Source organism: Miniopterus natalensis, chromosome 6 (genome assembly GCF_054644295.1).
Source record: "Miniopterus natalensis isolate mMinNat1 chromosome 6, mMinNat1.hap1, whole genome shotgun sequence".
NCBI lineage: Eukaryota > Metazoa > Chordata > Mammalia > Chiroptera > Miniopteridae > Miniopterus > Miniopterus natalensis.
The window spans coordinates 9,338,283-9,361,048 of NC_142086.1; the positions used below are offsets into that span (position 1 = coordinate 9,338,283).

General features: G+C 44.4%; 1 protein-coding gene across 2 annotated transcripts in view; it reads right to left on the reverse strand.

Annotated features, from left to right (window-relative positions):
• Nucleotides 1–21,884, reverse strand: part of WWTR1 (WW domain containing transcription regulator 1) — a 124,323-nt gene extending 102,439 nt beyond the window's left edge. Inside the window, exons 1-2 of one of the 2 annotated variants that reach the window (XM_087818079.1) lie at nt 21,621–21,884; nt 20,690–21,123 (exon numbers count right to left, since the gene is read on the reverse strand). In XM_087818079.1, the coding sequence (XP_087674205.1) occupies nt 20,690–21,120 (431 nt within the window). In that variant the 5' untranslated portion in view covers nt 21,121–21,123; nt 21,621–21,884. Of the gene's footprint in view, nt 1–20,689; nt 21,124–21,203; nt 21,376–21,620 lie in introns of those variants that run through there. The other variant, XM_087818080.1, reaches the window with a different exon arrangement.
• Between the last annotated feature and the right edge of the window lie 882 nt (nt 21,885–22,766).

Here is a 22,766-nt window from a genome sequence, read left to right on the forward strand (position 1 = left end):
ACACGGCCACCAGACCTGTTCCTCCTTCTACAGCGGCGAGGGGACTGCTGTTGACAAACAACATGGAAACCGCTGCAGTGAAGGCCATTTCCCCTTAAAAATAAGTGCAATTAGCCAAACGATGCAAACAACCCAAATGTCTACCAACCATTGGATGGATAAACAAAATGTGGTTCATCTATACAATGGAGTATTATTCAGCCATAAAAAGAAAGGAAGTACTGATATGTACTACAACACAGATAAACCTTGAAAACACTATGCCAACCGAGTAAAATAAACCAGTCACAAAGTCCATATAATACGATTCCATTTATGTGAAATGTCTGGAGCAGGCCAACCTGTAGAGATACAAAGTATACTGGTATAAGGCTGGGAGGCTGTGGGTACATGTGCCGGGGGTGAGAGTTAATAAGCTATCTCGCTAGCAAGGGATTCTCTCTGTGGTGATAGAGGTCTAACACTGACTGTGATGACGGTTGCACATAACTGTGAATATAGGAAGAACATTAAATCATACACTTTAAATGGGTTAAATGTATGATGTATAAATTATACCTCAATAAAGCTACTTAAAAATAAATATAACTGGTTAAGAAAATTAAAAGAACCCTTAGCTATTATCTCCTCCAAGTTCCTCATTTAAAGGTGAGGAAACCTATCAGTGGCCTCAATATTAGGGTCTAAATCAGTGCCCCCAATGTGCCCTGCCTACTAGGCCCACTACTCAGTGTTCCCTGGGTACCCAACTCAGTGCCAGACCATGGGTAACGGGAGACCCTCATCCCTGCCCCCAAAGAGCTTAAACTGTAGCTGGGCTTCTTTGGGCCTGAAACAGTGAAGTTATACCCAAGCCTGTAGCACTGGGTTCAGAGCTGGTAGAGACCCAGGAGCTGAGGGCTCAGGCAGGAGGTGAGGGCACTCCAGGGACGGGAGACAGGCACTGGCAAGAAAGAGTTCCGTTTATCTCAGGCGCTGCAGATGAGTTTAATAACATTACAGCCCCATAACTAGGAGAACAGGTGAGCAAGAGGGACTTCAGCCCCGAGAGGACAGGATGCCAGGGAGAGTCTGAAGTGGGAAATGACAGGATGCGAGCTGTCTTTACAGACGATAAGCCTGGCTGTGGCGTGCAAGGGACCGAGGTCAGAGGCCAGTGTGTCATAATCTGCAAATGACGTATCAGGACACACACACAGGGCAGAGGCACAGGAAGGGAGCAGAAGGCCGGATGAGAGGTCCCGCAGGGGAAAAACAAAACCCAAACACTCAAGCCCTGTGGCAGGGGACAGAGGGGCAGCCGGGGCACTGACGCTGGGCCCAGACTGCCCGGTTTTAAACCCTTACTGGCCGTGTGACAGGTCAGGTTCCTTGAATGCTCTGTGCCTCAGTTTCCTGAGTGAAGTGAGGATAACGGAGTGTTTCTGTCCAAGTGGCTGGAAAGCGTACAGTGCCTAGAGCCTTGCCTGGCCCAGAGGAGCGCTACGTGGCACTGGGTAAATAAGTGCATTAAGATCTCCATGACCCAGCTTCTGAAGGCAACAGCAGCAACCGGGAAAAGCCTCATCAGCTCCCAGCTTCCTTCTCACTCACTTTTCCCTGCTCACTCACCCGCCTCTATTCTAGGAAGAATAACATGCTCCAAGCCCTTGAGGGTGGGCCTTCGGGGAGAAAGGGGCCACATGCACAGTAATCGGCTGAGCTGCGCGCCTGTGAGGAGCCCCAGCCCGCAGGAGACCGGGGAAGACCGGGCCCAGCCAGGCTGGCGTTCGGCAGGCAGGCCGAGCTCCTGCTCAAAACGCAGCTGCTGCCCTGGGGTGCTGCTCAGCTGGCACTGCCCTTCCGCTCGAGGCTGCCCTTGCCTCTTTCCTGCTCTGCTTCCCAGCGGCTCGCCCTCTGGGCCTGGCCACGGCCTCTCCTCACCAGGCCTGTCCCCCTACAACTGAAATCAAAGGCTCGGAGGCCAAACCTAAATTAACAATGCTGGCCAGAAAGTTCTGGGCAGGCCTTATAGACGAGGAGAGGAGGGATTTCCAGGGCTGGAGGAAGGGACACAGTCTGTGGTCTTGACCAAAGAGCCAGGATGACAGTCAGAAATCAGAACCAGGCTCTGCCCCGCCGTCCCCTGCAGGCGGCTGGGATTCCTCGGTGGTGTCTCTGCCTATCGCCCCCGTGTCCACACTCACAGGCCTGCTGGAGATACAGTGCCCATACTTCTACAAGTTTCCAACTATCATAAAAATGCAATATAACTTTAATAACTGGACTTGTTGAGTCTCATGTCTTTGGGTAATTACTAAAAATATTCCTTCAAGATGATGAAAAACTTAAATGAACTAAGAACTGGATTTATACCAGGTATTTCAGGTGAGGCTTAAATAGCATTACAGTTTCAGCACTTGGAAAATGGATAAATAAATGTGGGATAGTCATATGCTGGAATAATATAGAAAGTAGATTTCTAGCTACTATCACGGAAAAACATACTTTCAAGTAAAAAGGGGGAAAAAAGGAAGTTACAACATATAAAAAAAATTGGAACCATAGGTTTCTGCATGAACATGTATGTATGCCTGAAGGACAGATCCTGAACAGACGGGGGTTCACCCTCTGGGGAAATGAGCAGGGCTGGGGGTAGAGTCAAGAGACACTGCCTCTGGCTAGATTTCTTAAAACAAAATATAACTTGGGCAATTTTTAAAATATTAAAAATGGATATTGTTGTATTTAAATATATTACCATCTATGAGTAAAGTAAACTTGGTTTATAATTCTAAATTCTTCCCTTTATTCTGGTCAGAAGGAGGCTCACTTTCCAGTCTTCAGAGATCTGAAAATTTGATAATATTAAATCCTGGTTCTGTGTGACCTTAAGGGACACGTAAAGAATAAAAGAGCCAAGGCTAAATTTTATAGTAAAGATATTAATACTGGATATATGATTTAGAATGTGATACTCCTGGGTTTATCTGGTTAAACTTCCTTTTAAGTTTGTTTGTGGATGGTGGTGATACAACTGAGGATGAACTTGAGGCTGTGTTTAAAGACTTACTACTAACTAGCTCCTCTGACATCTCTGTACTCACTATTGACACAGCTAATCTGTTTAATTACAGTGTTGTTGATATCTCAAAGTCCCTTATTTACTTTGCATCCTGAAAAATCCTTTGAAACCTAAACAGTCTACTACCTCTCCAGCTCCGCTTGGAAAGGCTGCAATCTTAGGATCATTTGAAAGTGGGGAGGAGGAGGAGAGGGAGAGGGTGGGAGGCTGTTTTTCCAGCATGGAGTGGAATGTGGAAATAATCTGGGAACAGATGAATATACTGGAGTATCACCAGCAACTTTTCCTCTCTTGGATCATCAATTTTCTGTCTGAGGAAGTGATTTCATAGAATTTATAGTTAGACTAATAATTAAATACAAAGAATGAAATATATTCCAAAGTGTAATATACTTTATGTGTAACCACTATGCTAAGCACATACCAACACCTGACACACAGTATCTGCTCAGTAAATATCTATTGGCTTATTGTGTAGAAAAGAAGCACCAGATTGACCTAAATAATGGAGAAATTAAAAATTTTTTCTATTTCTTTCAGCAAATATTAACTGAACTCCTACTCTGCATGCCAGGCACTGGGCCAGGCACTGGAGAGGTACAAGGGTGGTAAGGTGTGGTTCTTGTCCTGAAGGGATTCACAGTGCAAAGGAGGAAAATAAAACAAAAGCACTCTCTGCTGGAGTTGTCTATTATTTCTAACACTCATAGATGGGTGTCCATTACATCTAACCTGAAAGCATGCATTTCTGCCTCTGACTACCCAGTTCCATTTTATTTCAACAGCATGTTCAACACCAGGACTGATCTCATCAAATATTGCCTGGCACCAATGTGTGACGGGCATGAGGGACCATGCAACACGGGGTCCACATTCTGAGAGTTGACGCGGGGATGAAGAAAGCCGTTCACTGAGCAAGCCTTATACATCATTTTAATGGACGAGAGAAAAGATTAATTGTCAGACTACCTGCGCAGATCACACTACTATGGGGATCTGGAGAAGGAGGGGACCCCTTCGGGCTGGTTGGTATAATAGGTGTTAAGAAGGGAGAGGGGTTGGCCTGAGTCTTAACAAACCAAACAAGGAGATGGAAGATCTCCCAGGCCAGTGAGAGAAATGGCACATAGTCTAAATCAGAAGTCCAAAGACAAGCCACTCTGTATGAAATATGCGGAGGCCATGAATAGAAAACTGGAGAGAGCTGCTCGTTTACAATCACTATGGGCTGCCTTCAGGCCTGTTTATTAACAGTCCCAGGAAATCACTCCACTGTTACAAACACATACGCTGAGAAGAAGGTGACCTACTGCAAAGGGACACAAGCCCCAAGTCGAATACAACTCCCTGATATTTGTATTGTTAAAGAGTTCGCATGGAGGGCAAAGCATTAGCACGATACTGGCTCTGGACTTTGCATTTTTAACCAAAAGATAAAAATGACTCATTTTCTCTCATCTCTGTACGTGGGTCCCTCGCTGCCTTGGCCTATTTCTCTTCTCCCTTTATTTTTCTCTCTCCACCCTTCTCTGTGTAAGTTGGAAAAAAAAAAAAAATCAATGCCGCCAAGTCTGTATGTTTAAATTCAGCCCACATGACATTTCCTTCGAGTTTAATTGCTTCCATACAATTTATATCCGCTAGTCACGCTAGACCCCAGAGTATTAAGCTTGCTCTTTTCACAAAGAAGCTCTTGTCCTATAATAACCCCCGTAATCAAAATGCAGGAATTATGGGTAAGGCCCAGCCGGATGACGACGGGCGAAACAAACAGATTTTTAAATTCCCCCCAAGCAGGCAGGAAGCGAGTCAGAGCCGCTGCCTACGGCCAGGCTGCGGAGCAAAGCCGCCCGAGCGCTCGCTGAGTGGCAGCCCGGGCACCCGGCAGGTCGCACGCAGTCAGAGACTTTATCTCCAGCCGCTGAGGCCACCGCACAGTGGCACTAAAAGAGACCTGGCTCCGTGCTCTCTGCTTTCAAGTCAGCCCATTTCAAAAAGTTCTAGGAGCGCTCTCCAAAGGCCGCTCTCTCTCAAATGCCCTTAAAATGAATAAATCATTCTTCTTCGTTACCTCTTCCTATAAGCCACTTGGGCAACATTTCTGGCCTTGTCCTACAGCAAAGGACATCTACAAGCACTTCAAGGTCTTTTCTAAACCCTAACTTTCTGAACACTTGTTCAGCTTATTTCGTCATCCCCTCCTCCCCTCAGCAAACCACCTCCCCAAAAGCTCGCCTTTGAAACACTATAACTGCATATGGCACTAGCAGGACTCCCTGGATCTCATTAAGAGGTAGCCACTTTGCAGAAGAATCATGCCTACCTCTCTTACAATATTCCTGTAAGCAACATTTTGGGTCCTCCCCACTGTATTCAGATAAACTCTCCACTAGGATCAGAAACAACAATTTTTAATTCCATGCAATCTCTCCTTATGTTCAAAATCCATTCAGAGCAAGAGTAAAACAACCTGAACTACCTATCAGATCCCCAAGCTCAAATGTTCTATATTAAATATTTCTATAGCTCACCCCTTTGCCTATAGTCCCTGGTTATTTGCACAGACCAATGATTCAGTGTGTGGACAAAGGTTACGACCAATATACTTTATATCAAATGTTATCCTAGTCTTAAAAACTGACGGATAAAAAACATTTTGCTTACTGCCAATGAACTACTTTTGACCTATTATAACAAAAAGCAATGTCTATGCTACCTCTAAACAAAATGTCATTTGAGGTTTATTTATCTTTTCCATGTTCTACAGATGTGTTGTTTATTGAAGTAGTCTAGATCTGGGTATTCAGAACCATAATCACTTTATGTATCAAGCCACTGGACACATCAAAGTAAAATCAGGTTTTTAAAACATTCATTTAGAAGTTCATATTTACATTTTGGAAAGGAAGCCTTACATCTTAATGGTATTAGATATTATTTATTTCGCAGTATCCTTTTCTCTTGTTCCACAATATAACTTTTTTGTTTGACTCTTGGCAGACTTTACTCTCACTGTACAAAACAGACATTGTTTTAAAAACCCATTTGTAATACGTGTCAGTAAATATGATCTTTCACTTCAGCTCAAGCAACTCCATGGTATCAGTTTACACTTCCATGCACACTTGGAAGTTTATAATACTCTTTTTCAGCAGCTTTCAAAACTAGGCTCCAAATAGATACGTACCAGTCACCAAGATGTTTACCAGGCCTCAGAAGGACCTTCCAAGAACCCTTAAAACTTAACTTGTTACTGGCACTTGGCTTTCAGGGCAGTATGGACCATGCACTTTAATTAGTCAGGCCGTGGGTCCTTTTACTCATGCACGAGGCAAGTTAACATTCCAGAATCATGCGCAACTGGGAAACCCGAGTCCTTTAATGGTTTTCAACCAATTAACTAGGGCTGGCCAATGATTAGGTTAAAAGAAAAGCTCTGTAGCACAGCCTGACTCACTTCGCTCTGGCTAATAATTAAAAAAGGCTGTGCTGGTCCATCCCCTGCTCTACTCACCTGCCAAAGTTTCAGGCAAAAGCTTCAACAATTCTAGATCTAACCTTTAAAAAATCATTTCTTTAATGTTGACGTTCTGAATTGTCCATAATGACCCTACACTCGACTCTGCGCCTACTGTTAAATATCAATATCTGTTAATAATCACAGGCTACTCAATAGTTGTTATTAACAGGTAAGCAGCAGACAGAACAATGGCTGCACTGTGCACCGCTTTTGTTACAGACCTTCGCTTGAGAACGTGGCTTTCCAAAACCCAAGGAATCTCCACAGCCCTTGCCACCTCCACACTTTCAGGAATGCAAAATCGGTAAATTCAAGATTAACTTTTTTCAGACCATAGACAAGATAACTAAACTTTTTTATAAACCTAAGAAAAAGAGATTATATCTTAAAAATACACTTGGGTGCAGCTTAACCTTTTAAGTAATGACCCTTTCTCCATTCCTATCTTTCCTTCCTTCAGGTTTTTCTATAATATATATTTACAGTTCAATTTTATGTTAAAATGCACAAATATCCAAATAGATGTTGGATGATATAATTGTGTAAGAATCCATATCTGCCAAACATTCTGTATACGAGGCTTGTATTTCACACAGTATGTAACACAAAGACCCATAAAAGTGGAGACTACTGCATAGTGTCTTCAGAAAACGTAAGTAATTTTTTAAGCCACACTGAAACTTACTGCTTCTTTTATGATTCTTAATCCCTCCTACTAAATTCACGTGTTTATACAAATTCCAAACCAGTAACAAAGCCACCAGGTGCTCCCATATTAACAAAATGCAACAGAATCACCTTTTAACTACCAACTTTAACTACAAAATATACCCAAACTCAAAATGAAACCAGTCTGATGTAATCAAACATGTTTGATTTACTTTCCTACTGTGAACAGATAAACTGGCCTGGGCATTTCACCTGCGTGAATTTCAGAATCCCCTTTGCCAGGTACCAAAATTAGTTCTGGCAAATGGAGTAAAAGATAGGAAAGATAAACGTTTACCTGAAACTACAGTTACATAATATTCCGAAACATAAATTTTTAACTGATGCTCTCCAAACAGAATCTGCTGTGTTTATGGCTGCAATTAAGTTTGACCCGTCCCAGCGGTAACAACCCTGTGTGTTGTTACGCACTGTGACCAGGGTTTTACCACAGAAAGACTGGAGACTGATTCCTCCCAGCAAGTGATTACCATATCAATTAGAATAATATTTTTTTACCAAGTCTTATAACTTATCTTGGTTAGTTATAAAACTCTGATTTCAGACCTCATTTTAACAGGATCTTTAAATAAGCAAATGTGCGGTCCTTTTACATGCCACTGGATCTTCAGTGAGAGAACAGTGCTCCTCAGCAGGAAAACCATAGAGTATATGGGGGGAATTGGAGGAAGTACCTTACCTAATTAAGATGCTTATTTTCTTCATTTTTCCCTCTTCAAACACTAGATTATATAAATTACTACCCTAGGCCCTTGCCCTAACCTGGGAAAGAAAGTGGTCTCAGTGGAGAAATTCTTCCCTGGACATTTTTCAGTTCTCACCTTCTCGACTTCTGGGAAACACTCCTCCTCCTTGAGGTTCCCTGGATTTCATGCACTGTTTTCTGACTTCCTCCTACATCTCTGGCTGTTTCCTCTCCATCTCCTTTATAGGGTCTACTGGACTGCCTTCTTTTTTTTCTCACTCTATCCGTGGCCTCTAAGGGATCTCATCCACATCTGAATTTGAATAAATAAATGTGTGTGTGTAGTCACAGTTACACAGATATAGTTAGATGTAGACTAGTTATCTGGATATAGATTAACTATTATATATGTGTGTGAGTGTAAAAAAAAATAATAATACATATATATATATATCCCTCGGATATCTTAATAGCACCTCAAATTCAACATGTAAAAAATTTCTCAACCCCTTCTAACCCTTCCAGCACCGCTTATCACAATTAGAGGCCCCTTCATTCATGCCATTATACAGCCTGCAAATCTTCCTTTTCCCATCTCTACCTCACTGCCCTTACCAAATCCATTACCAAATCCTGTCAAATTTACCTCCTTAATATCCCCTAAATGATTCACATCTTCCCTTTCAGCACCACCAAAGCAACTTCCCAGCAATTAAACCACTCTCATGAGGACTTCATTCCAGGGTGGAAAATACTCAAGTCACTGCTTGTGAATTCTGAAACTGCAGTTAACATTTCTATCCCCGTTTCATTCCAGTGCAGCCCACAGACTGCTAGAAAACCTCATCGGTTCTGGGGCACCATGGACCTCAACCTCTTGAACCACAAAACCAAGTCCCAATCTCTGAACTATAGTTGCCACAATAAAGCTTTCCACCCTAAGGCCTCCCCATCAGTCATCACGTCTAGTTCTCCATAGTCTAACCCATGCCTATACTCTACCAAGTTCTGAGGCTGTGAGAGTCAACCAGAAACAAAGACCACCTAAGCTGTGGTTCCCACAATACCAAAACCAGCTGATGCTGTCATAAGTAAAGTTGTGTGTGTGCGTAACAAATCCCGGGAAAACACACAAACAACTGTGAACAGTGGTTACACCTAAGTAAAACCAGTGCGTAAAGCACTCTTTTCACTTTTTATCCTTCAGTTCTGTTTTAATTTTTTTGATTAGGAGCATATTAAAAAGGAAGTTTTTAAAATAAATCCTAAAATAAAATCAAGTCAGTAGAAGCTGCCTGTTTATTTTAGTTACATCTGTCATTTGCTTGCATTTTTCTACATTTTGATTTTTTTAATCCTTGTCCGAGAATACTTTTTCCATTGCTTTTCAGGGCGAGTGGGAGAGAGAGAAACATGGATGTGAAAGAGACACATCGATTGGCTGCTCCTGCATGCTCCCCTACTGGGGCCAGGGAATGAGCCTGCAACCAAGATACACACCCTTGGCTGGAATCAAACCCAGGACCTTCAGTCCACGGGCTGACTCTCTAACCACTGAGCCAAACCGGCTAGGGCAACATTTTCTATGTTGAGCTGCTTCCTCAACCTTTGAATACCTAGGTCTAGAAATTATTTTCATGGACAAACTGGGAGAAAGACCAGTATTCAGTATCTTAATAGTTGTAGAAAAGCCACTACAAAGGAATCTATATTTTTAATAAACAATCCAGAATGTCTGGTTTTCTCCAGTCACCATGCTTTAGTTACCGAGTCTGTAGCTAGTAAGCTTGCAGGTAGGTTATTCACACAAAAAGAACAGAATTTAGATGTGTCTTCAGTGTTCAGAAATGAGGGGTGTCAAAGCATATTTCTAAAACAATGAGTCAGCACAGGGGCCACAAAGATATAAACTATCTTACTGGAAAATATATCATTTATAACCTCTGTGCCATAAAATTTGTTTCCATATTGAGACTCACTTTTCAACATCTGACATGGATGATTCTTGTTAAGTTAATAAGAGATATGGTTAACTGGTTGGTTGATACACAAAAGATAGTTATAAGGATGCATGGAAAAATAAAATGACGGGTAGGTGGGTGGGTGGATGGATGGATGGGTGGATGGATGGATGGATGGATGGATGGATGGATGGATGGATGGATGGATGGATGGGATAAATAAAGAGACAAATAGAATTAAGAGAAACAGATGGATCAGTTTCTATCTGTGGTAAAGGACCGTGTTTTGTATTTTCAATGTGTCAAGACCAAGTACATGGCCCTACTGGAGATGGCCTGCACATAGCTTCGGCGATATGGGACTTACCATAAAAGTTTGACATACCCAAACTCCCCTGTTCCACAAGACAATCCCAATGATCCTGTGCTTAAATGTCACAACAATGTCATTTTGCTATAAAAATTCCTAAACACTCTCAACTTCTGTATGTAGCTTGTCTTGAACCAGTTACATTTGTATACCAGTGTCAGTCCATGGACCCCACTTTGAGTAGCCCTGAGATATCTCATCAGCTCCTTCACACTGGTAAACCATTAACTGACTAGTTGGGCATCCATCTAACTGGCCAGTGCATTTGCTAGACCATGTATCACCCCTGTATAAGAAGGGTAGATCTACTGACTAACAGGTACAACAATAGGTGTTCAATAAATTGTATAACATGGTAATAGAAAGATAATAGACAGGAGCCAGAAAACTGCTCTTTGTGTAAAGAATATCTCTGGATAAAGTTTAACAATGGTTCTCTCTAAATAGGGATCCAGGGAACATCAGAAGAATTTATTTTCCATTTTCCTCCCTCCAGTAGTGTTTGAGCATATTATTTTTATAATTAAAAAGAGAAAATCAGAAACAATCTAGATGTCCATCAAAAGGGTATCAGTTTTTTTAAATTATAGTACACCCATACAAGGGAATACTACGTAGTCCTTAACAAAATAAAGCAGAATCACTTCACAAGTTACATAAATGTGTAATGACTATGTTGTATGCCTGAAACTAATACAATATTGTATGTCAACTATAAAGTTCTTTTTTTAAATAAAAATAAAATTTAACAATAACAAAATAAAACAGGTATTTATGTACAAAAGGGGAATGAACACCAAGATATATTAAGTGAAAAGGAATGGTATATATATTCCATAAATATGAAAAGGAAGAGTATATACATTTGTACTGTAAAACAGCCTAGGTGGGGATATCCATTTAAGGTATATACATGTATAAGTATATATGCATGCTTGTATTCACACTGAGTTTCTACAGAAAGACAAAAGAAAACTGGTGTTCTGGGAAGAGAACCAGAGGACTAGGGAAGATGGAAGAGAGACTTCTCACAGTACGTGCTTTGTCATTTACATGTATTACCTATTAAAAACTTTAACTTATAGAACTCATCTGAAAACATTAACATGTGATTCAGTATCGTGGCTTAGTGTGAAGAGGCTCTCACTGGGCTTCACTGAGTTTAGGAAGAACACCCCCGAGAGGAAGACTGCTCAGGCCCAGTGTCCTCGGGGCACAGGCCTAGGTGGGCCTTGGTGGGTTCACCGTGGCTGCAAAATCTCAATTTTGCCTGTGCCCCATTGATCAATCTCAGAAGAACTGAGAAACTATCCAAAACCACAAGAGAGCATTATGGGAACAACCAGACCCACAAGCTATTCATTTATAAGCAGAAATGGCAGGTTCAGTGGAAGTGGGCCTGAGTCAAGGAGCAAAGACCACCCATATATGGAGAGAGGGATGGATGCACTGCTATAACAGGCTCTGTCATTTCAGACTCTTAAGTTAGTGTAAAATGCTTAGTTCCCTAAAAAACTAGGAAGGTCTCAACACAGGGGACAATGGTGGGGTCTTATGCTACATTCAGATAGAGCGAGGGTTGGTGTCTCTCAGAATTAAGGGATGGGGAAGGTGACATTTACTAGCACGATGTCAGGGTGCCCACCCTAGCCTCAATGGGATGCAGTCACCTACCAACCAGCGCTTACTCTTCTGGCGTCAAAACCACACCCTCAGCATTTTGGCCTCTGCAACTTCCCTTCCTATCCCCTCCTTCCTGGAAGGCCCCTTTGACCCCCTACCCACATTCTTTCCATTTTTCAAGGTTCCACTTATGTCCAACCACCTCTACAGAGACACCCCTGAACACCCACCACCCTTCGTGCATCTTCCTCTCCACCGCACGTGGTGTGCGGAGCTACAATTCTAAACTTTCAGTCCAAGGGGCACAGGCATGGTGGGATTACATCCCGAGCACAGCAGATTCCCACGAGACGCCAGATTCCCACGAGACGCCAGATTCCCACCAGACGCCAGATTCCCACCAGACGCCAGATTCCCACGAGACACCAGTGTGCAAGCTCGCCGCGCAAACGGCTAAAAGGAAACTGGGCAGGCTCCTTCGCTGTCCAGCGCCTACCTGTGTGCGAGGCCCTGTGCTCGGGTTATACAATGACAAGCAAGGCAAACGGCATTCTTGCCCTCTTGGAGGTTACAGGGGTAAGAAAAGAAAAATAATTAAACAGTAATATGGCAGCAGCGCTACGACTGGGGAGACACAGGGCTCAGGAGCACAGAGCAGGCGCAGCTAAGGGAGCCTGGGGGCTGAGTCAGGGAGGACGTCCCGCAGGGTGGCATCCGCAGGGTGGCATCCACGCTGGCGCCTGAAGGTAGCGTAGGAGTTAACCAGGCAAAAAGCAGGCAAGTAATGTTGCAGGCACAGGTAACAGCTTGTGCCAAGTTTCCGAGGCCAGAGGGAGCATAGCCAATGGGAGAAACCAAAAGACGTTCAGTTCGGCTGCCAATTTCAGAGCTGCAGCCAAAAGAGCCAGGACCGCCTCATGGGGACACACCTCGCAGCTTGCGCGCACCGAGGGCAGCCGCTCCAGGTCCTCCGCCCGGGTCCGAGGCAGCTCCTCAGCCTGCCCTTGTCTGTGTTCTCCTGGCCTCCCCAGCCTGAGACACTGTCGGCGGCCTGAGGTCCCGAAACCTGGCACACACTTCTCCCCCCACGGCACATTGCACAGCAGGGGTTCAGGGATTCTTTCTTGTAAATGCTGAAACAGCTATTGATCCTTTAGGCGCCACAAAGGAAAGGTCGTGGGAGATCAGAGCCCCCACCCATCCCAATCAGGAATGTAACTAATAAACTTCGAGCAGCACCTGCCTGCCAGGCACAGCAATAGCACTGCATGTATTCCCTGACTTCACTTCTCCAGCAGCACCACACCAGTGAGCATGGTCTGTCCCCTCCTACTCAGCGTTAGGTGGGACACTGAATACAAGCTAGAATTCTAGGAAAGAGAGCAGCAGACAAAGGCTAAGCTGCAGGAAGCCCGTATGCCCTGAGACTCACCAGAAGCCGACTCCGTATCCTCAGGTGGCTTTTATGGAGGATTCTTGGTTAAGATTTTAGCAATTACAGTGTCAGTGCATTTCTAAAGAAAATAACCCAATACAAGAAAAACCCTTTGGTTACAGAAGCTCCTGCCTTTAGTTACTAAGCCATGGCTAAGACGGCCCCAGGCCCCAAATCTACCACTACACTGATTCCTCCCTTTCTTTCTCTTGCAGTTTTTACAACCCCACCCCTGCCAAGTTAAAAAGAAATATATGTTTATTGTAGGACATTTGGAACATACAGAAAGGCAGAAAGTAAACAAGAAAAATCATCCACAGTTCCAGATATGACCATTGTGTACATTCTGGTATGTACCCTTCTATCTCTCTCTCTCTCTACACACACGCAAAAACACATGCACTTTTAAAAATAAACCAGGATTATGACACTATCAAACCGTACTGTAATTGTTATTTTTGTGTTATATCCCACTTCTCTGATATTTATGGCCATTTCTCACCTCTAAGCACTGGTAATTGAGTATTAAATCAAGAAATATAAATGAAAATATATACACACAAAGCGCACTGAAAAGAAAAACTACAACTTGACTCAAACACGAAACCCTCAACTATCAGAATTGTGAAGGTCACAAAAGGATTTCCCAAAGTGTGATCCATAGAACATTCCTGAGTGGATGGTAATAGATGATAATTATAATAAAAATGTTTAAAAATCTAATAATTTTGTGAAATATTGGCTTAAACAAAAATAAACTAGTTTCTGTAATAAGTGACTTTGGAGTCTTTAATGTATAATGTGAATTCCAAGAGAAGGACAGAGCATGCCACATATTCTAAACCTAGTGATCCAGAAACCCTTTGTTCACAAAGCATTTGAATGGACTAGGGTTCCAAAGATTACACTTTGGAAAACACTGCTCTACCACTATTTCAATGCACTAAAACATTCACGGTCCCCCCACAGACCAACGGAAGAGCCATTCCTTCAGAATCTGCCCTTCAGTAATAAGCTAATTACTCCAGTCCGCCATCTTCCAAATCACTCTTCAGAAAAAAATAACTGTCCCCTAAACTTGTTGGTGCTTTTACTTCCATCGCCCTCTCCTGTGGTTAGATACTTAACTGAAAAAGGAAGGAGATGGAGGGGATGAGATGTCAGGCTGTAATTGCTACAAGTCTTAACTCAGTTGGGTCAACAAACAAAAGCTGAGACTCAATGCTGCGTCAAACCCCTACAGAAATTTATTTCCAATCAATCTCTGTGATCATAAAGGCAATGAGAAGCAACCTGGCTCTGTTTCTCCTTGAAACTACTTTACAGACATTATCTAACTGACTCTCTCAACAAGTCCTCAGCAGTGTACCCAATCCAGTCGGTCATCTGCCCTCCCAGTCACATCTGTGCTCCCTGTAAAATGATACGGATTTCTTAATGGTGGAAATCTTGAGAGTAAAATATAAATAGGCACCAGAGGTATACTATCAATGTCTGATTTGTTTCATCACCTCTCTCTCTCCAGCACCAAAAGCTCCAAATTTGATCACCCAGACTAAGTTCAGAAGCAAACTCTAATGCTACATCCACCACTCAAGTTATCTGGTCACCAAGGATACCTAATTACAGGGCCTAATTATGGGCATGTAATTGGCATGAGGCAGCACAACGTAAGGGCAGGAGCGTAGGTTTTAGAATCACAATTCTAATCCCATCTCTGCCACTCACCTATTATGAGACCCAGGGCCATTTACTCAACCTCATTAAGCCTCAGTTTCCTCAACAGTAAATGAGATAATAGGTACCTGTTCACAGGGTCACTATGAGGTTAAAAGAAAGAATATATGTGGAAGCACCTAGGGTTATGAAAAAAGGTTTTAGCCCTAGCCGGTTTGGCTCGGTGGTTAGTGTTGGCCATCGGACTGAAGGGTCTTGGGTTCGATTCTGGTCAAGGGCACGTACCTGGGTTGTAGGTTCGCATGCAGGAGGAAACCAATCAATCTGTCTCTCTCACATCGATGTTTCTCTCTCTATCTCTCCCCCTCCCTTCCACTCTCTCTAAAAAAAAATCAACGGAAAAAATATCCTCGGGTGAGGATTAAAAAAGAAAGAAAAAGGATTTTATAATACACGTGTCAGGTGTGTGCTCCACAGCTAATTTGGGTGCTCTCTTGGAAGCACTGATTCAGCTCCCTCCCTTGTCTGGCACAGAGCAGGTCATCAACAAATGTCAATTACCTCCCCTCTTCAACTCTTCCATTTCTCCCTCCTATCTTCCCTCCATTCCACACAAATTAGACCAACTGGTAACTACAAGCCAGATTCCAAAAAATAAAAAGTAGACCCTCCTCAGAAGAGGTTGGGTATTCTCTATGCAAGATGCTAAAGCAAAAGGATACCTTTGGTGGGCATTCCTATTTAGATTCCTTAATAGGAAAAATGACTCTCAGTCCTTATTTTAAATTTTTAAAACTGGCTTTCAATCCCAGATCTAGGTTGTAGTTCTGGGTCAAAATCAGCTTAGAATACTGCCAAGGCTTCTGCATCTGATTTTGGCCAGGTAAACAGAGTATGTGTGTGGGGAGAGAGACAAGGGAAGCAAGAAGAAACTTGTACTAAAGTCTACTATGTGCCAGCCACTTCAAATGTTATCTCATCTAATCTTTCAAAATATCACAAAATAGGTATTACTACCCTCATCTTACAGACAAAGAAACTAAGGCAGCAGGCAATATTTTTCTTCATTAAAAAAACTACATTGTATTGTCATCCAAAGATAAACAAAAAAAAAACCAGCCAAGTCAGTTCTTTAAGAAAATTAATTTAAAACTTTCAAAACAAATATTTTCAAATTGGAAAGGATTTGAAAAATTTACATTCCACAAACATTTCTTAAGAAGTTGCTCAAGCATGTACTCCAGAAAAATGAAGGCATAAACCAAAAAAGAGGAAGACATGGAAAAAGGAAACAGTACTTTCCACCATGGAGAGAAGTAAAAGAAAGTCCCACATAACAACTCTGTTGTAGGCCTAGAGAGCAATCAGAATCCAGAATGGCTCAGAGAGATGAAGGAATCTGGGCATAAGCTTAGGGAAAGAAGACTTGATAGAACCGATGGGATTAAGGGCCTAGAAAATTCTGAGATCAGAATAAAGGCAAATAACATACAAACATATAAAAAGACAATTAGAAACACCAGGAAAAAATGTTTACAGAAGTCAAGGTACAAATGTGAAGAAACTAAAAGGTGACACAATTTAAACAACTAATAAGAGTAAAAAGAAAGAATCTGTTTGACTTTGGTGCTGGATATATCCCCCTTTGATTGGCCCAGGAGTCCTGACCCCAGACCCAATGTGCAAGTCTAAAATCGAATCTCAATATACAGGCAATGAATTATATTTATAGAATTGCAATAATGTAATTGTTGTCTATGGATTTTCAACTTTAAGAATAATTTATTAATAAAAAGGTCAATTTGGGGGCAAAGCACAAAACGTTTATTTGTTACGGGTTCCAGGCTTTGGAATGTTAGAATGTCATTGACAAAAAGCAATAACTATAACTGGTAGTTACCCAAACCTCCCTGATTTACAAAATGGGAGTCAAGAAATATTGTCAAAAGTTGACCAAAAAAATAACAAAGGTGACCTAACAGACAAACTAAAAACAATATAAATATTAAATTTGGGAGAGGAAGAAAAATGCTTAAGGAGCTACATTCTCACTCTCATATCAGAAGATAAAGTTGATAAGTGAAAAACAGTGGTAAACACATATTAAAGTTAAGAAGGTAACAATCTAAGAATTAAATACAGAAATAGTTAAAAAATTAAAAGGTTCTCTTTGTGAGGTTTAAGGAGGTGAAGGAAAACACTGTTTTTCAACAAAAGTCCTTCTGTTCTATTGAACTTGTTGCCAAGTGCATAGATCACTTTGACAAAAATAATGTTCTACCGCATATTTCAAAATAAGCAAAACATGAAAATTATTACTAAAAATTGGGAGTGGTGGGAAAATATTATAATTGGAATTGTATTTAAGAGGGAATAAAATATTTTTTCTTATAGAATGTTATTCAAATAAAAATTTTCTGCAAGAATTTAAAGTTCTATTGAAGCCAGGTCATTTTATTCTTTATAATTCTCTATTTTCTGGTTTATGTACAATAAACATGTATTTCATTTATAACCAGAAATTTTTTTTTAACTTTAATGTGATCCATGTTCAAAGTCAGTGTGTGAGGTTGCTAAGAGTCCAATACCTGCATACCCCCAGCCTGCTTTATGATCTTTAGAGGACAGTAGGAACAAGGCAGTCATTTTCAGAGGCCCCGAGTTTTAACATTCGGTCCTCTCTGTGGTTACAGCTACCCTAAAGGAATGCCTGAAAGCACAGGAAAGGTGTGAAGACTCAGGGAAGGCGCCCTTTAAGAGGTACCAGAAAGGGATTACATCATATACTTAGGAACAATCTTCCCTGAGAAAATGACAAAAAGTTCTTTAAAGCGTCTTAGATGTCCAGGCTCTAGTTTCCATAAAGCTCATTGTTTAGCTGGTGAAGTGACGTGGGGATAAAGGTAAGAATGGGGAAAACGGAAAACTGCTCTGTAAACAGGGCAACAGATGAGAGGTCCAACCCAGGGTCCACCATTGAATGACTACAGGACTTTCCCGAAGTCAAATCATCACCCTTCCCTGATCTCAGTTTGTTCATTTTTTAATATATTTTTATTGATTTCAGAGAGAGGAAGAGAAAGGGAGGAGGAAGTGGAGGGGGGAGAGAGAGAGAGAGAGAGACATCAATGATGAGAGTCATTGATGGGCTGCCTCCCACACACTCCCCACTGGGAATGGAGCCCGCAACCCGGGCACGTGCCCTGACCGGAACTGAACAGAGATCTCCTGGATCCCAGGGCGATGCTCAATCACTGAGCACGCCAGTCAGGCCTGTCTTCAGTTTTTTAGGGGGAAAAAAAAGGCCCCTTGTCAATTCTAAAATACTTAGATTTCTGACTTATGAAGCCCTAGATTCCTGACCTAGGATCTACTGCTAGCCCCATTTCACAGATGATGGAGCAAAGTAATGAGTAAATTTTATGAAAATTAAATCAGGGTCAGTTGCCATCATTTTTCACACTTCTACTTAACCCACCAAAATACATTGCCTTTTGAGGCTATGCGACAAAGTGTGACATATTACATTTACCGTACTCTAACTTTAGACAAGTTCCAATAGAAACTCAGAGAACTTTTGGCAGATTGCTAATCTTGAAAGACAATAGTCATAATGACTTAATTTCTTTAATTCCCTTAGCTACTGGGCCAAAGAATTTCCAGGGAGAGCATCAGATCAGGCTAGCCTACTATCTACCTGTTTTTCAGCTGTTATTTTCACTGAGTATCCAGTGAAATGAAGAAGCACTTTACTTTGGGAGGGGAGTGGTTGTAGTTGGGGAGATGGACAGACAGATCAGAGCAACTTTCTCTCTAAACCCAGGTTAACTTCCACTGTTACCCTAGTTTCACAAATGTAGTTCTGAGCTATTCCAATCATTCAAAATATGTATAAAAGGGAATTGTTTTGTTTTGCTTTTACTTGAGGGTCTTTTTTTTTCCTAGCTTTCCTCAGATAATGGGCAAGCCCAGCTCTTATTTCTTACAGTGTTCTGTGTATATTCATAAACAGTTTAAAAATCATTTGGGTCCAAAAAAGATCTCCCCAAATTACTGTAAATTATTGCATCTTTTTCTATTTTATTTCTTAAGTCCATTTCTATAAAAGTCACAATAAAATATTCAAAACTGTATTTACCTATTAATACAAGATGCTATTTTGGACCTTTATGTGCTATAGAAACTAATGTCATCCTTCAGAACAACACCATCACATTTAGAAAAATGTAACGTTACTATATCAGATACTTGAATTCCACCAGCCATTTAAAAGTGAAAGGACTGAGTACATGGCCACCATGTCACTCAAAAACAGGGAGACGACCAGTGGTGGAATAAAATGGCCAACAAGTCTGCTTCAGAACAAGTGCTTCACAGCATTGCACCAACCCCAAAAACAAAATAAAGAACTCCTCCTCCTTGCACAAGATGTCAACAGCTCTGGGATGGGGAAGGAATAGTTGGTCACCAGTATGAGTCAAAGAGTTGGTTATAATATACCTCATCCATTACCATGTATTAGGGCCCTTAGACAGCAATCAAAAGTATCAAATATTAATGTCCAAGAAAGGACTGATTATATTTTTAAATAGCACATAATGTCTTAACTTTCAAACTAAGGCTGCTCCATCAAAGAAACATGGACTTTAAATAAACAAACTCTAAAGGCAAGTCTTTGGGAGAGGAGTTTCCCTCCGTGGCTGTGGCCGGCCAGCTGGTGCAGGCACTCCTGAACCAAGTGGTCCAGCTGGCACAACTTCTTGCAGGCCATGGAAGCTACCTTTCAAGTTCCAGCTTAGTTTCTCCTCTGAAATATAATTATCTGAGGGTACCACAGGTGAAACAATTTTCTCTGTATCTGTGAACAAATTTTCCTGTACAGTATAACATGAACCTAACATAAAATTCATTACATCAGAAAGCCAGAAGAATGACAAAGCAGGCTCCTGATTCGAGGGTATTTTAGGTTACCAAGTATGACATAATACAACTCCTGACCCAATTTCCACACAATGCATTTGTCCAGCCCACAACTACTTCACCAGTAGTTGCTAATTACATCACTGTGCTGTGTGGTCATTACATCACCCAGCCGGGAGCCGTAAGGCCTACCAGGCAGTGTTCGCTTTTCCAGCTTGCTTTTCCCCAGAATAGAGGAGTGCAGACCACCTACACTACCAAAAGTCCCTCTTCTCCCCGAGTCTCAGAACTTTTCTCACATGTTATCTTGGTGTCACATCCCAATGGATCAGGCTCTGAGGTATCTGGCTTAGAATGGGCAGGGCTGGGGGTAAGGGTTTGTGCCCAGAAGTCTGTATCAGTATCAGGGCAAAGTCACCTATGTGTTTCATGAGGATCTCCCCAAAACTACTTTTATCTCTCCTACCTACCTACCTCTAAGAGGTCCATGTTCCGAATTTCTTGGGACGCCCTGGAAGAACATCACCAGACTCTGTGCTGCTGATCCCTTACCATTCCAATACCCAGGGACCCACTCACTCCTCACTTCCAGCTTCCCAGATCCTTGGGAAAGAACCCTGGAAGGACACACCATCACGCAGTCGCGCGCGCGCCCTGGGCTTCGGGACTCTGCGCGCCCCCCTGCCCCGCTTCAGGCCGACTTACTTGAGGAAGTACCTCTGGCCAGTGGCCGTGAAGGTCATCTCCCAGCCCGGGGGCAGCGGCAGCTCGTCCGTCACGTCGTAGGACTGCTGGCGGAGGTGCGCGTGCTGCTGCGCGGCGCTGACCGCGGCGCCCGCGCCCGTGCCCAGCTGCAGCGACGCGGGCGACGAGTGCGAGCGGACGTGCTGGGCGCCGCCGGCCAGCCGGGGCCCCGGGTGGCCGCCCGACGAGTCGGTGCTGGACTGGCGCGAGTGCGAGCCCGAGTCAGGCTCCTTGAAGAACGACTCGGGCAGGATCTTCTTCCGCCACGAGCTGGGCTTGGGGTTCATGACCGAGTTGAAGAGGGCTTCGAGGTCTGTGTCCAGGTCCTGCGTGACGTGGATCACTTGCTGCCCTGGCGGCGGGAGCGGAGGGGGCGCCGAGGCCGGATTCATCTTCTGCAAGGAAAAAGGTCGATCAGCCTTTTATTTAAATACGGGGGGGGGGGAAGTGCGGGAGAAAATGGAGAAAAACATACAGATAGGTGTCCGCCTCGAGATCCCAGACACTCAGCCGCAAGACCAGCCGTGGGGGAGGGGTCCCTCCCGGCCTCCAGAATTATGCAACTTTCTTGGAGCAAAGAAATTACTGAGAGAAGGAAGAGCGGGGGTGGGGGAGGTAACTGCACTCGGAACCTTGCTGAACTGTTGGTGGCAAAGAAGAGGTCGCAGCTCCCCAGGGCAGGCAGCCCCCAGGGAAATCTCAGCCCGAGCCAACTGCGCGCCCCGGCCCCGGAAGCCCGAGGCGCCAAGCTCGGGAAGCGGGGAGCGGCGCGCGGGGAGCCGGGCGCGGAGAGCGGGGCTAGGGGCGCAGGGAGCGGGGCGCCGGGAGCGGCGCGCGGGGCGGGGGGAGCGGGCCCGGGGAGCGGCGCGCGGGCGCGCCCAGCGGGCACTACCTGCGCGCGGCGAAGCCGAGTCGGGGCGTGCGGCGGCCGCCGTCGGGCCTGGGTGGCTCGCGTGCGTCCCGAGCTGGCAGGACTGGAGCCGGAGCTCGGCTGGCAGATCCCGATCGGCCTCGGTGCCTGGCAGTCGAGGGGCCGCGGCTATCACATCCCCCAAACTGGCCTCAGGCGTTCGCGCTCCCGGCGGAGGAGGCGGAGAAGCAGACTGCGCGGCCGCCGCGGCGCTCGGAAGAACTGTCCCATAAACAAAGTTTGGAGCGAGCTCCCACTCCCAGGAAAGAGGCGGGCCCGAAAGTTGAGCTGCTGAATTATGCATGACCGGCGAGTCCCGCGCCTGCCCGCCCCCGCTCGTCCCTCCCCTTCCTCCTCCCTCCCCCCATCCTGGCTCCAGAAAGCCTTGGGCGTGATGGGCACTTCACCGGCTGAGAGGAGACGGGTGCCCCCCCGCCGGGTCGCGCGGACCTCTCCCGCGGAGCCCTGGATTCCTTTGAGTTTACCGTGGCCTTGGGGCGGGATCAAAGGGAAAGTGACCCTGGTCTGTTTAATCGAGGGCTTGTGGCCCGAAACCGAGGCCGGGGCGGCGGAGGGCACCCGGCTGAGGGGCGCAGGCCGAGGAAGGGCCGGTGCCGGTGCTGGCGCCGCGCCTCCCTCCGCGCCGGTGCCAGGGCCGGGAGCGCCGCCCGACCCGGTCTGCCCGAGGGCGGGCCCGGCTGCGCCTCGGCACCGGGAGACACCGAGGCCGGCCTTTCCACGGAGGCTGCTGCGCGCTTGTGACCATATTTGGTCTGGCGAGAGGCATCTGGGCTGTTTGCCTTTCAGTTGTCTGCTCGAGCGCAGACGATGCCCAGAAAGTGCCTTTGTCGTTAGAGATGCGGCTTCGCCAACGGGTGCGTTGTAAACAAACAACCTTCAAACCACTCATCAGTCCTTAGTTTCCTCTCCGGGATGACTCGGGTCACTAGAGATTGAGAAGAAATGTAGTCAAAGCCGGGCGCTGGAATGGGAGAGCAAGCGTGGTCCCCTCCCCCGCCACATGCGGGCGGTGGTGGGAGGATTGGAATGTCCCCGACGCCCTCAGTGCGCCCGGATCCTGGATGGAGCCCAAGCAGGTGGATGGGAGTTAAGAGGGTGAGCCAGTGA